Source organism: Geospiza fortis, unplaced genomic scaffold (genome assembly GCF_000277835.1).
Source record: "Geospiza fortis unplaced genomic scaffold, GeoFor_1.0 scaffold130, whole genome shotgun sequence".
In the NCBI taxonomy this organism is placed as follows: domain Eukaryota; kingdom Metazoa; phylum Chordata; class Aves; order Passeriformes; family Thraupidae; genus Geospiza; species Geospiza fortis.
The window spans coordinates 6,947,781-6,959,799 of NW_005054300.1; the positions used below are offsets into that span (position 1 = coordinate 6,947,781).

Genomic DNA, 12,019 nt, shown 5'->3' on the forward strand with positions numbered 1-12,019 from the left:
CAGCCCGCAGGCGGTGTGAGGATGAGCCGCGGTGGGGGCCGAGGGCCGTGCTCCGAGCGCACAGGGAGGCTGCGGAGGTGAAGCCTCTGCTCCCTCGCCGGGCGGGATGGAGGCTCTTGGCGCTGCAGAGGACGTGTTTTATGAGGAAGAGGAGGAGGAAGTGAACTGCTACGACTTTGAGCCTCTGCCGACGCTGCTGGAGGATGAGGTGAGTGAGGCAGGAGTGGGGATGGAGCCGCTCGCTTTCCGTGTGTGCTCCTGCCCCGCGGTCCCTGCCACCAGCTGGGCTTAGCCCATTGCCGTGCACCTTCTGCACACAACAGCAAAGTCATGGTCCTCGAGTGGGGGATGTCTCGTCACTGCTGTCGTAGCCGTGGGTTAATGCTGCAGTCGGCAAGTACGTGTCCTTGTCGCACCCGATCAAGGGATATTTACATGGCCAGAATAATTTCCCGAAGCTGCCAACCACTTCTTTTGTACAGCCATATATTGCTGCCCTGTGCTAAAAAGCCTTTGACGCTGGGAAATAAAAAACAAAAATATCAAACTGTTAAATCTGTTTCTTCAGTTGTTATGCTGAAAACCTGTAGCTAAATCAGTTCTTGTCATTGCATTTGTCTGGCTCTATTATTGGTTTTGCCCTTGCTTTTTGTTGCTCTTGCTCATCTTTATATCTTTTCACATGAAGTGTGTTTCTTATCCCCTCATGAATGTTGGGGCAAAATGTTTGGAGATACTTTCCTTTTTTAAGTAAAGGCTTGGTGAACTGTATGTGAGCTGCCCATTCCCCGAACCAAATCTTGCAAACTTTCTAACTTGCCATGTCAAGAATCCATGGTGAATCAGGAGTTAAATGTGAGTTTGAAAATGCAGAGCCCCTTTCAGCTTTCCTGAGTCACCCATTGGTTTAGCAGTTTGGCTCTTCCACTGTCTGTAGTGCTCAGTGCTGTAGGCCCTCTCAGACTGCCCCATGCAAAATCTTGGAGGAAGGTGGTAATGGCCTTATTTTTTACACATTGGCTTAAATACTTAGAGTGTTTTCTAGGAATGGAGAAGGCTTAGGGTCAGCTCTTCTGTACAAGAAAGAACAGGGCCCATTTTTCATACCAATGTATACTTTGAATTTGGGTTCCCATGAGTCCCATCTATTTAGTTATTACAGAAGCATAAAGAGTTTCAGTATTTTTCTTGGGAGAATGAGCATGACTTTTCACTTGGTGATTAGATAAGTTAATAAAAAAGAGCTGCTTTTGAAGAGTACTCAGAGAGCTTACTAAGGCAACCCAGTGTTTTTCTTCAGATGTGATAAATGTAATTGATGGCATTTGCCACATTTTCTGTGATTCTGGAATAGAATGTTTTGAAGTTTGTGTGAATTATCGTGGCAAAAAGGTGTCAGGAGGCTATGAGTGCTGTTGTACTGAAGTCTGAGCTGCTTAGTCATTTAGTGGAGTCTGCTCTTCTCGTCATTGTACCAAGCATAAAGAATGATGTTGGTGTCTGATGCAGGTGGTTTTTTGCCAATATGTGAAGCAGGAATCTGCCTGAGCTGAAGAGTAGAAAATGCTAAGGATGAGGGTGTGTTTCCATTTCCTCTCTTTACTAGAACTTTATTCATTTCATACTCCTTAATATTTGATTTCAAAATTTTTAAGAAATGGTCTGTGGCCAATTAATTTTTTTATTCCTGCTCTCTCTTAATTATCTCTGCTTAATTATATGCTATTGAACAATTTTGTACTTGCTGAAGAAAATCTGAGGGAAAGCTGAAAACTAAAGTGAGCAGTTAAGCGTGGTTGTGTGACAGGTTTACTTTTTGTAGTTCTTAGTGTTAAAATCAGACACTTTCATGTTAAAACCAGACCCAAGAGTCTTTTGCTGAAAGAGACAAAAAAGAGGCATCAGCATCTCTGATATTTACCACATTTGAATGAAGCAGCTTCTAGTGGTCCAAAGTACTGAAGCAGTTGCTCACCAGAAGTTTCAGCGTGCCAGAACCTCCGGTGTTAGAGTGTTGAAAGGATGGTTTTTCCACAGTGGTACTTCTTGGGCTCTGCTGCTTTGGAGATACAAGCAAGTCAAATGCAAGTCTCACAGTGTTTTCAATGCTTTGTTCTCTACGAAGGCCTTGCTCAGCTGCAACAGCAGCTTTAATAACTAAGGTCAAGGAAGAGTGATCATTTGGGAAATTTGTGGTTTCTCTGAAGTAAGTAACTTGTTGTCCTGGAGCACTGGAAATAGAAAGGCCTGCAATATGGTGGTGGTGGTATTTTGCTTTATCTTTTTTTAATGTTAGTTCTATCTTCACCTAGCCATCCACTGCTGATGGAAGCCATGGAACATTCATAGGACTTTTTTTTCCTTTTTCCTTTTTTCCCCCTTTTTCTGTATGACATAACTTTCTCATCCCTGGGAAGGAAGATAAACTAAGCTTATCTGACATTTTAGCGCTACCTGTTGTTTACTTCCCAAATAACCACAAGACAAAGATGTTTTGTAGGTGGAGTTCAGCCTCAAAGCTTAACTTAAAAGTTCTCTCAAGTCCTTATTGTGACTGGAATGTGGTGCTGGGGCTGTCTTAAGATTGCAGGTTTAATTTTTTTCATGTATGCTCTAAATGGAGCCTCTTATGTCCATATGCACAGATCAAACTTAGTTTTGCACCCTTGATTAGTGAATCATTCTTTTATTTCTCTGTTGTGGCAAATGCCATCGTGTCGCCTAGATGGAGGATTCTAGGAGAATTAAAAATAATTGCTCATTCATTGTTTTGATCATAGAGTTTCTATTTTTTTAGCTCTTTTTGCTGGCCATAGAATAAGAAGTGGATCTCCTCTTTCCAAGCCTATCCTTATCCCGCCGCTCAGTTTGGTCAGTTTCAAAGCCTAATGTTTGTAGGAGAGTTTCTTGCTATGTGTTTTTGTTTGCAGATAGGGGAACCTCTCTGCTGCTCTTCATGCTTGGAGCAGCTTCCCTTTGGAAATTTGCAAAGCCTCCTTATCCACCCTCACACTCTGATGGCAGCATTACACAATTGTACTGAGCTTAGCACAGAGAAAATAAGATTTTGTGCTGAGATCTTTTGCTGCTCATTATTATTAGGACTGAATTTGATGAGACCAGGATCCATGATTAGTGCTAGAAGGCACTGTAATAATGCTGCCATTAGTAAATCAATCCACATCTAGGCCATGTCTATGAAAAATAAGACCATTGAGAAGTTAAGATTGCCAAATAGCAGTGAGTGTGCTTTATTTCTTACCTCATATTTATTTATTAAGCATTATACTTTAGACTAAAAAGCACAGTACACTTGTGGACTGAGGTTTGTTTCTTATTTGAAGGATATTATGAAAGCAATGCTTAATTCTCTGAAAGACATGTTAATAAACTGTTAACCCCTTCTGTATGTGTTAATCCAAATATCATTGATGTTCTCCAGTGCTGGAGTAGGTAAAGAAATTTATAACTGTTCTCCAAGGGATTAAAAGTTTAAACCACAGCAGTTTTCTGAGCTGTAAGATCGTTCACATCCTTTTTTGCTGATTATGACATAATTTATTTTTTCTCTCTGCTAAGCAATGTGTATCTGCATCTTCCATTCAGGATATATTTAATATCACTGTGTAATTAATAGTAGTTATAGCTCTGATACAAAGTAACTTCTGTAGATTACCTTCCATTTTTGTTATCTTACTTTTCCTTATAGATGGAGTTGATGTTTTGTTTGTTTGAGTTTTTTTTCTCCGCATTCCTTTAAGTTCGTGAAGACTTTTGTAGCTATGGGTAATGTATTGGGTTTGTTTTCCAAAAATATCCATAGAGAGCCTGGTTGCTTTGAGCCACACAATGTTTCTGAACATCTTGACCAGGAAAACCACATTAGAAACACATTTGTTTGGGAATGGACTCATAGCCTTACTGTGATAATAGGATCAATACAAGTTGACTACAGTTTAGGACAGCAACTTAGAAACTTAAGCCCATGAGCTGTTTTGATCACTAAAAGCTTTGGATGTAATGGGAAGGCCTAGGACAACCAAAGTGTTTGGTTTTAAGTCCAAGTATAAAAACACTTCTCCTATGGCATATTTGGCTTTTCAAAGTTTATTAAATGGTCTACACTACTAAACTTCACAACAGCATCATTTTTAAGACAGGCTAATCTAAAAGGTACTTTTTCCCAGATCACAAATGGTAAGGAGAAGTGCTGTGAAGAGAATTTTTAGGTAGTTTATATAAAGACACCTGGGAAAGCTTGAAAGGCATGGATGAAACAAAATGTTTTCATTTAGTCTCTCTGCTTTTACCTCCAAGTGGTCTGTTGCCTTTGATGCAGTGTTTATGTAACTTACATATCTCCCATCGCATTTTTTTTATGTTGGCATACTGTGATATCTTTGTTCAGGTTAACTGTGCTTCTTAAAACATCTCTGTGTTAAGAGCAAAGTCATGCACTTGGTGTTTTTTGGGGTGTTAATCAGTGTCCTAGAAAGTCTGAGAACTTGCTGGAAACATTACTTGTAGCCAATTGTGTCAAATATAATCTATGATACAGAAAGTAGTGTCATGAAATCCAGGGTAATTTATTAATTCATATCTTGGCAGGAGAATGTGTCCCTTGCTGATATTTTGTCACTGCGGGATAGCTGTCTTACTGAGCAAGATATTTGGGCAATTTGCCTGGAGTGTTGCCATTCTTTGAAGAGCATTGCCCATTCTGCAATCTTCCAGACACTCTGCATCACTCCTGACACTTTGGCTTTTAACACCAATGGCAATGTATGCTTCATGGAACAGCTCAGTGGTGAGTATTTATGTTTCCAGGCTGTTTGTTTTAGAACTGTGGAAACTCATGGTGAGAAACTGCAGTAAAATATTACATTCTATTTTTAAGACTTACAATTAAAATAAAGATAAAATAAAACTTATTTGGGAAGGGGTGTGTATATTTTCATGTGAAACTACGTGTTCAGTTTTGTACTTGATGAACAAAGGCTGTTCTGAATTTGCTTAGAAAATTCCTCTTGGTTATTTTAAAACTTATCCAGGTGATAAGTCTTCTTTATTTCCATTTTAAACACACAGATTGTGTACCTGTGTGTGCAAGTCTCTACCTTTGTAAAGCATGTCCTTCACCTCTTACAGATCTTCTGATTTCATGGAGATGTTCTGTTTCTAGAGAAGTCTGATAGTGTATCTTGGTGATTGTGGCCATAAAAATGGAGCAATTCTATTGCATATTTACAATTAAAAAGGAAAGTTCTCTCGAATAAAGGCCTTGGGTTTTTTTAAGCTCTCTCTTGAATAAAAAATTATTACTTTTTAAGTAATGATTTTTAGACTTGCCAGGTATTGGGACTGATTGAGAAATGAATTTTAATATGTTAAAAACCAGTATATAGTAGCATAGAAGATGTTCAGGTATCATAGCAGATGAACAGGGAGATGCTTGACTTTAAAAAACTTCTTGTTTCAACGTGGACAAAAAAGCATGTTATGGTTGCTGTTCCTTTCTCATGTTATGCATCTCAAGATGATAGGTCTCCAGTCTCTTAATGATTGTACAGAAGAGTCAAGAAAACCAAACAGCTCTTACTCTATGGTACTTTTAAAATTATGTTGGCTTATAACTAGGAGAACCATTCTAGTCCAGATACACACCTATCAAGTTTTTGTTATGATTTCTTTAGCCTAATTTATTTTTTAATCTCTCAGGATAAGTGTTTATGCTTTCACATAAAATCTAGATCACAGTATTTGAAAAAATACTAAAATAAAAATGAGATAAGGTAACATTGCAACAAATGAAGATTTTTTTGCCTCTTTAGAGTTAAAGATAGTCTTTCATATAAATGGAGCATCATGAAATATCATTTATAAAGATGAAAATGTACCTTCATAATTGTTGTGATATTTTTTAAATTAAATTCTTTAAATAGACATGAGACAACTTTTAGTTCCATATTAATCAGGTAATGTGGAATCATTTTCCTTTATTTTAAAGAGCTTGTCATACCTTGAAATTAAAAAAGAAAAAGAAGCTGGCTTTGTATAAGCCAAGGGTGTATGAAAGACTTGTTGAAGAGAATGCCCCTCAACTAAGATCTTTGCTTGTAGCTGAGGAAGAGAAAAATCAATTTCTTCTTAAATGTCCTAGTCTAATTGAATATCTGGCAAACAATTGGTCCAGGAATGCTGTATTCATGTACGTAAAATGTGGGATAACAAATTCCTGTGCAAAGCAAATGTACAAAGATTTAGTTCCCTGAAGTCATGTTAGTCTCTAAGGAAACGACTTTTCATTAGTTCTCTTTAAAGAAAGGTATGTTTTCCATAGGAATGCAAAAAAAGTGACACCTATAGTGACATCTATTTCTCTCATGCTTCACTGTATCTTTGGCTCTGTCTCTCAGATTCTGTTACTGCTTGGTTAAAAGATAGTTTGTTGGAGGCACTTGAGGTTGTCCTTTTTGCTTCCCTGCAGTTGTTGCCTATGGATTTATTCTTCCAGAAGAAAATTATAACCTCTGGATTTGCTTTCCAGTGAGAGAAAATGAACAGCCTGTCATCTGCTTCTTGCAAGTTCTGTGGTGCTAAAGTGACAACCGTTCAATAGGATATTCTGCCGAGGGCTCTGATACCTTCTTGTCTCTTCAGATCACACACATTCCCTTTGTAAATATTATATTAAATGAATACAGTGAGCTGTACCAGTGATAAGTTAAATACTTGTACAGCCTTTAAAATGTTATATGGAAAGAAAGGGAAAAGGTAGTGGGGAGATAAAAAGGGGAAGTTGTTGAGGTGTGGGAAGTAGTCCGCAGGTGGGGGAGAGGGGAGAACAAAACATCTCTCCGTTAGTTCCCCTCCCCTTCAGCATCCTCTGCCCACCTCCAAATTCAGGAAAAAACGTGATGGTGGGTAAGAAATGCAAAATTGGTTGCATAGCCCTCTTTTTCAGTAGAAAAATACATTTGGGCATGTCCTAAAGAGCTGTAAATCAGTTACTGTTTCTAGTCATCCATGCCACCTAACTACAATGTATGAATATGTTTTAAAAGTCCTCTCTAGTAGTCTCTGCTATATAACTGGGTTTAATAAAAACTTTGCATTTCACTTCTAAAGTACAGGCACAAAAGCTAAAGTTATGATGATTTAGAATTAGAGTTATGATGATTATGCTGTGCCTCTGAACATACTGTTTTTTTCTTCTTGTTGAGAAAGGAAAAATGCTTTTTGCATGTCAATCATCCTGACTTCCCAGAAGGATAGATTAGGTGAGTTGGATATGTATGTAGAGAGCAGGCTTTTTAGTTGTGCTCCTGTTGAATTCCTTGATGTTCTTTACTGGGTTCATGTGTCGTAAGTGCAGTGCGATACTGTGTCCCAGCTTGGATACAGAAACAGCATCAGACTCTCATAAGATGTTCTTTTCTTTTTTCCACCTCCTCACTCAGAATTGGCTGCTGCAGTAGCTCGGTTCTCTGCTCAGCAGCACATGCATGGGATATTTACTTCCTCTACTCTTTTATCATAAGTAAAACAAACTAAGCAGAAAGGTCAGAGTTCTAAGCTGGCCTGTAGATGAAGAAGCAATTAGCTGTTCAGGCTGCTTTGCTGCTTGAACTCTTATCACTCAGGTCTGTAATGGAAAATAGTGAGTAGAAGTGTCCAGTTAATCAAATCAAACCTCTAAGCCACAGCTGAGCCACTCCAACTTAGATGATAACTGGGTCCAAACATAAATGCCTGAAGGTAAGAAGTGGTTAGACATGTTAAATGTATTTCTTTGTGGATATTTAATCTGTTTTGTTTCTTAGTAGGGAAGTTATGATGCCTTCTTGGAGAAAGCTTGAAAACAGCACTTTATTTTACTTCCAGCACTATAAACATGGATAACAAGTTCTTTGTACAGTGGACTGGAGTGAACCAAAATACTGGTGTACAAAGTTTCTTTTGTATCAGATAGGAGTGTGTCATTAATTTGTATCATCAAGTTGGTTTGTGGTTTTTGTAAACAAGACTAATTTCTAACCTGGCATGTTTCCTTTTGTTTTCAAAGATGATCCAGAAGGTGCCTTTGTTCCACCAGAATTTGATATCACCGGTAACACTTTTGAGGCAAGTTCATAAATTTATCCGTAAAACAGAGGGGGAGGTTAATAGTTTTAGTACCTCTGGCACTACCAAATGCTCAGCATTCTCAGTATATAATTTTAGAACTTCTAAAGATTGTGAGTAGTAAATGGCGCTATTTAGATATGTTTTGTGAAAATAAAAAATAAACTTAAAATGCCATATTAATTTTTGGCATAAACATTTGTTCACTAACTGTTAAAATGTGAGAATCTATTTTGGCTGAATAATGTGTTACGCTAAACCACAGCTGGCCTATATTATGTTCACTGGTACCCTTCACTGGTTACATTGGCTTGTTTGGGGACTAGCCATGAACTTTTATGACTAAATATAAAATTTTTTTGCTATCCTCTTCAATAAAATAATTCAGGGAAGGGTAATCAGCAATTTTATCTTTGATTTAATGAAGAAACAGATTACTGTCTGTTGCTTTGCAATGCACAAATGCTCTACGTTGTTAAATTAAATTAGATTTAAATTGTTTATACTAATTCATTAGCCTCCCAAGTCAACCATCTCATTGCCTGCTAAAGGAGCACTTGCTTGCTTAATATTCTTTTTCTTAATACACTACTTTTTATGGCATGTATTCTTAGATAATTCAAATGCTTTAACTAGCAACACATTTAATTCAAGGTATAGTTAAAAAATCTGGTTCTTTATATTTTGAAACAAATATCTGTTGCTTTTCAGAGTCATAGCCTTCATAGTCATGTTTATAGTTCTCTGTTTCTTGTTGGGGGGAGGTGGGAAGGAGGAGGAGGAGAAGTGAACCTTGGAAGTGTGAAGTACCACATGTTAAACGAGAATGATAAGGCAAGAAGGGTGGTAGAATAGAATCTGAAATAGTGCAGTCTTTGAAGGTTAAAGAGGCAAAAATTCAGAAATTCAGTTGTTGCTATGCTTTATTAATGTATGTACATATGCCAGCAGAGTTCTGGTGATTTTGTGCTCACTCTCCTCCTCATACCCATGATGGTTTTTGGGAAGTCTTTCTTTGAGGACAAGGATTGTTAAGAGGTGGCCTGCATTACCTGCGAACTTGGTGACTGTAGAAGCCTTTATATTTAGATGTGGTTGTGGAAAATGAGACCCAAAGGTGTCTCATTTTTGTTTCTTGTTTTTGTTGTGCTTCTGAAGCTGTACTAAGGATTTTACATAAATATATTCTTCATCCCTTAACAAGCTTCCAAGACTTGACACAGAAATGCTTACAAGGTTTGCGGAATTATTTGCTCCTTTGGCCAACTGATTTCCCCCAACCCTTTTTCTTTGCCTAGTCGTTGCTGAATTTGTCTGCATAAAGTAAATAGATACACTGAAAGAGGTTCAAAGACCAAGGAGATGGAACAAGGTGAAATAGGAATTTGGGAAGACTGTGGTAATACTAAGTGACCTGAAATTTTAGTTCCATCTGATAGACAAAGCCATTGTATTCCTTTTGGATAAAACACATCTGTGTATAGACCTGTTGTTTAACTCTTCTCTTTCAGCATGTACAGGCCTGTTAAACCCCAGTGAATCCCAATACCAAGCACAGCACAATCAATTAAACATTCAGTGAAAGCTGTTTTGAGTCAGGAGTGGCTCTGAACATTGACTCTTTTACTCCTTTTGCAAAGGTCAGTGAAGATACATGAAGGTACACATTTGTGTGAAGAAGTTGACATGCTGTGCCTTGTCTCTTGTGGCACAGGCTGAGTGCACTGATTTCTGTAAGTTGCTGCTATCCTTTCATCTAGCAAGTTGGGAGGCCTTCCAAAGCAGGGAGAGCAGGGCTATGACAGTGTCCTGTTGCCTTGGCTGTTTTTCACTGACCACCCTAGAGCAATACACAAGGCAGAAAAGCAATGGCTTTCCCCTGTATCAAGGCAGAAATGTATTGATTTACTCTGGAATTTGTGTGCAATTGGTCAGCCATTTATGGGATTCAGACTATTTGTGGAACTTTCAAAGCTTTACTTCTTACCATGTGTAGAGTTTGGTTGAATTTTTAAGTGCTTTAGTACCAGACCAACTTCTGCCAAGGATTCCATGGTGATCTCTGCTTGTTTTTACTTTTGCAGATTCCAAGACCTCAAGTAGGTTAATGCTTGTGTACTTGTTTAAAGGGTTTTATAATACTGTAATCTTTCCAAGTTGGCCATTTCCTTCCTGGTGTTAATACTTCAAGTTCTTGTCTTTTCCAAAAGTATTGAAACTTTTGTCTATCCCCTTACCCCTGTTACAACCTTTTGCTATTGCAATAGCAGAATAGTAGTGCTTTGTATACATCTCCTGGCCCGTTGTGTTTTCTCAGTGTTATGAAGTCCTTTAATTACAATAAGCTGCCCTTTATACAGGGGTGTCAAGTGTCTTGTGTTAACTGCTTGCTCCTTCCTAGGTGATGACTTGACTTGGTTCTTCTTTGTTGGAGTTTTGCAGCTGCTTGGTCTGCTTTGTTTAGAACAATGGCAAGTAATGTTTGTATTGAAACTGCCTGATTTCAATATTGAGAAAGAGAAAAAAATTGGTTTTGGAACTACTACTTATGTTCAGGATGATCTTTGATAGCTGTTACTCTAGTGTCAAAGCTTGGCTGATTTAAAATAGTTATGTCAGCCAGAGGTTTTGCTTGATTTGACTGCGACCTATTTTGTGGCTTCTAAAATGGATGCACACAATGAGGTCTGTATGGCTACTGGATGACTTCTTCCCCTTAAACTCTTCTTTAAAAAAGCCTTCAATTAAAGCTACAGTTATTTCAACAAGAGATGTTTTGTTTCCTGCTTGGTGAATTACTGATCCAGACCTCTAATGGTATTGTGACTCCAGCCTAATTAGTTGCTAAACTTAGCTGGCACTCACAAGCACACAAGGGTAATAGACACAGGAAACAGATTGAAATGCATTACTGTCCTGGTGTCTGAAACAACACTATTAAAGATGTCAGTTTCTAGTTGGAATTTCAAGTAGCTAGAGATCTAAAGCTTTGTCCAAATGACAATGCACAAGACTGAAAATTAATTGATTTCATGTGGTTGGTTTTAGACTTGTGCCTTCTTTCTTGACCTGTTCTCCATTTGTTAAGTAGGAATAATAGCACCAGCTTCTGTTACTGCTGAGAGTTGGAAGGTGAAAACCAGCCCTTCAGTTTCAGGATCAGGTGTAAAATAGACTTTTTAGAGAGAAACATGGTTAAGAAGGAATTAGCTGTGAAAGGTGCTTGTGGTACTGACAGTGAAGTGCAGCTGAACTTTCCATGGTGACTTTAGTGCTGCCACAGGTCCATCCTCTGGGCTTGGAGGAAGGATTGCAGTTTCTGAGCAACTGAAGAGACCTTGAAATCACTGTGTTGCTAAGTAGTTGGAGTGGCATTGGATAGGTTAGTTCTGGGATGTTCTCCTCTTCCAGGTGTTTGCGTGGTTGCAGTACAAAGACAGGCAGCCAAGCAGGTACTGCTGGGCTCTAGGACAGCACTGAACTAAAACAGAGAATCTCCTGCTTATCTGTTCATGTTATTTTTTTTTTCTCTAACTGTGCTATCTCCTTAAAGACTTCTATTACCATTGTGCTCTAGTAAATGTACTGTTAAGAACTGGTGCTGAAAGGAGAGAGAGAGAATAGGAGTTACACTTTATATGTGATCCATACTGTAACTGCCAAGAAAAGGTGAATTTCTGTACAGTACACTTAGTATCATTTGCACTTCTTTTCCTGATGCAGGCATGTGATATAACTATGCTCTGTAAGTTTTCAGATGACTGAAGCTGTCATTTGCGTACATTGATGGAAATATCTCAGTTTCTGCTTTTCCTCTAAGCTGGAAGTTGTGCCTGAATTTGCTATTGCAAGTATTGACCATGTCTTTGTTCTCACTGAATCTTGAGCTAGAAGT

General features: G+C 38.3%; 1 protein-coding gene across 4 annotated transcripts in view; it reads left to right on the plus strand.

Annotated features, from left to right (window-relative positions):
* The first annotated feature begins 6 nt into the window (after positions 1–6).
* The window catches only part of KNDC1 (kinase non-catalytic C-lobe domain containing 1), a 56,857-nt gene continuing 44,844 nt past the window's right edge, over positions 7–12,019 (plus strand). For all 4 annotated transcript variants that reach the window (XM_031062271.1, XM_005416438.2, XM_031062281.1 and 1 more), the window contains exons 1-3: positions 7–208; positions 4,609–4,807; positions 8,066–8,124. In XM_031062271.1, the coding sequence (XP_030918131.1) occupies positions 107–208; positions 4,609–4,807; positions 8,066–8,124 (360 nt within the window). In that variant the 5' untranslated portion in view covers positions 7–106. The remainder of the gene's footprint in view (positions 209–4,608; positions 4,808–8,065; positions 8,125–12,019) is intronic.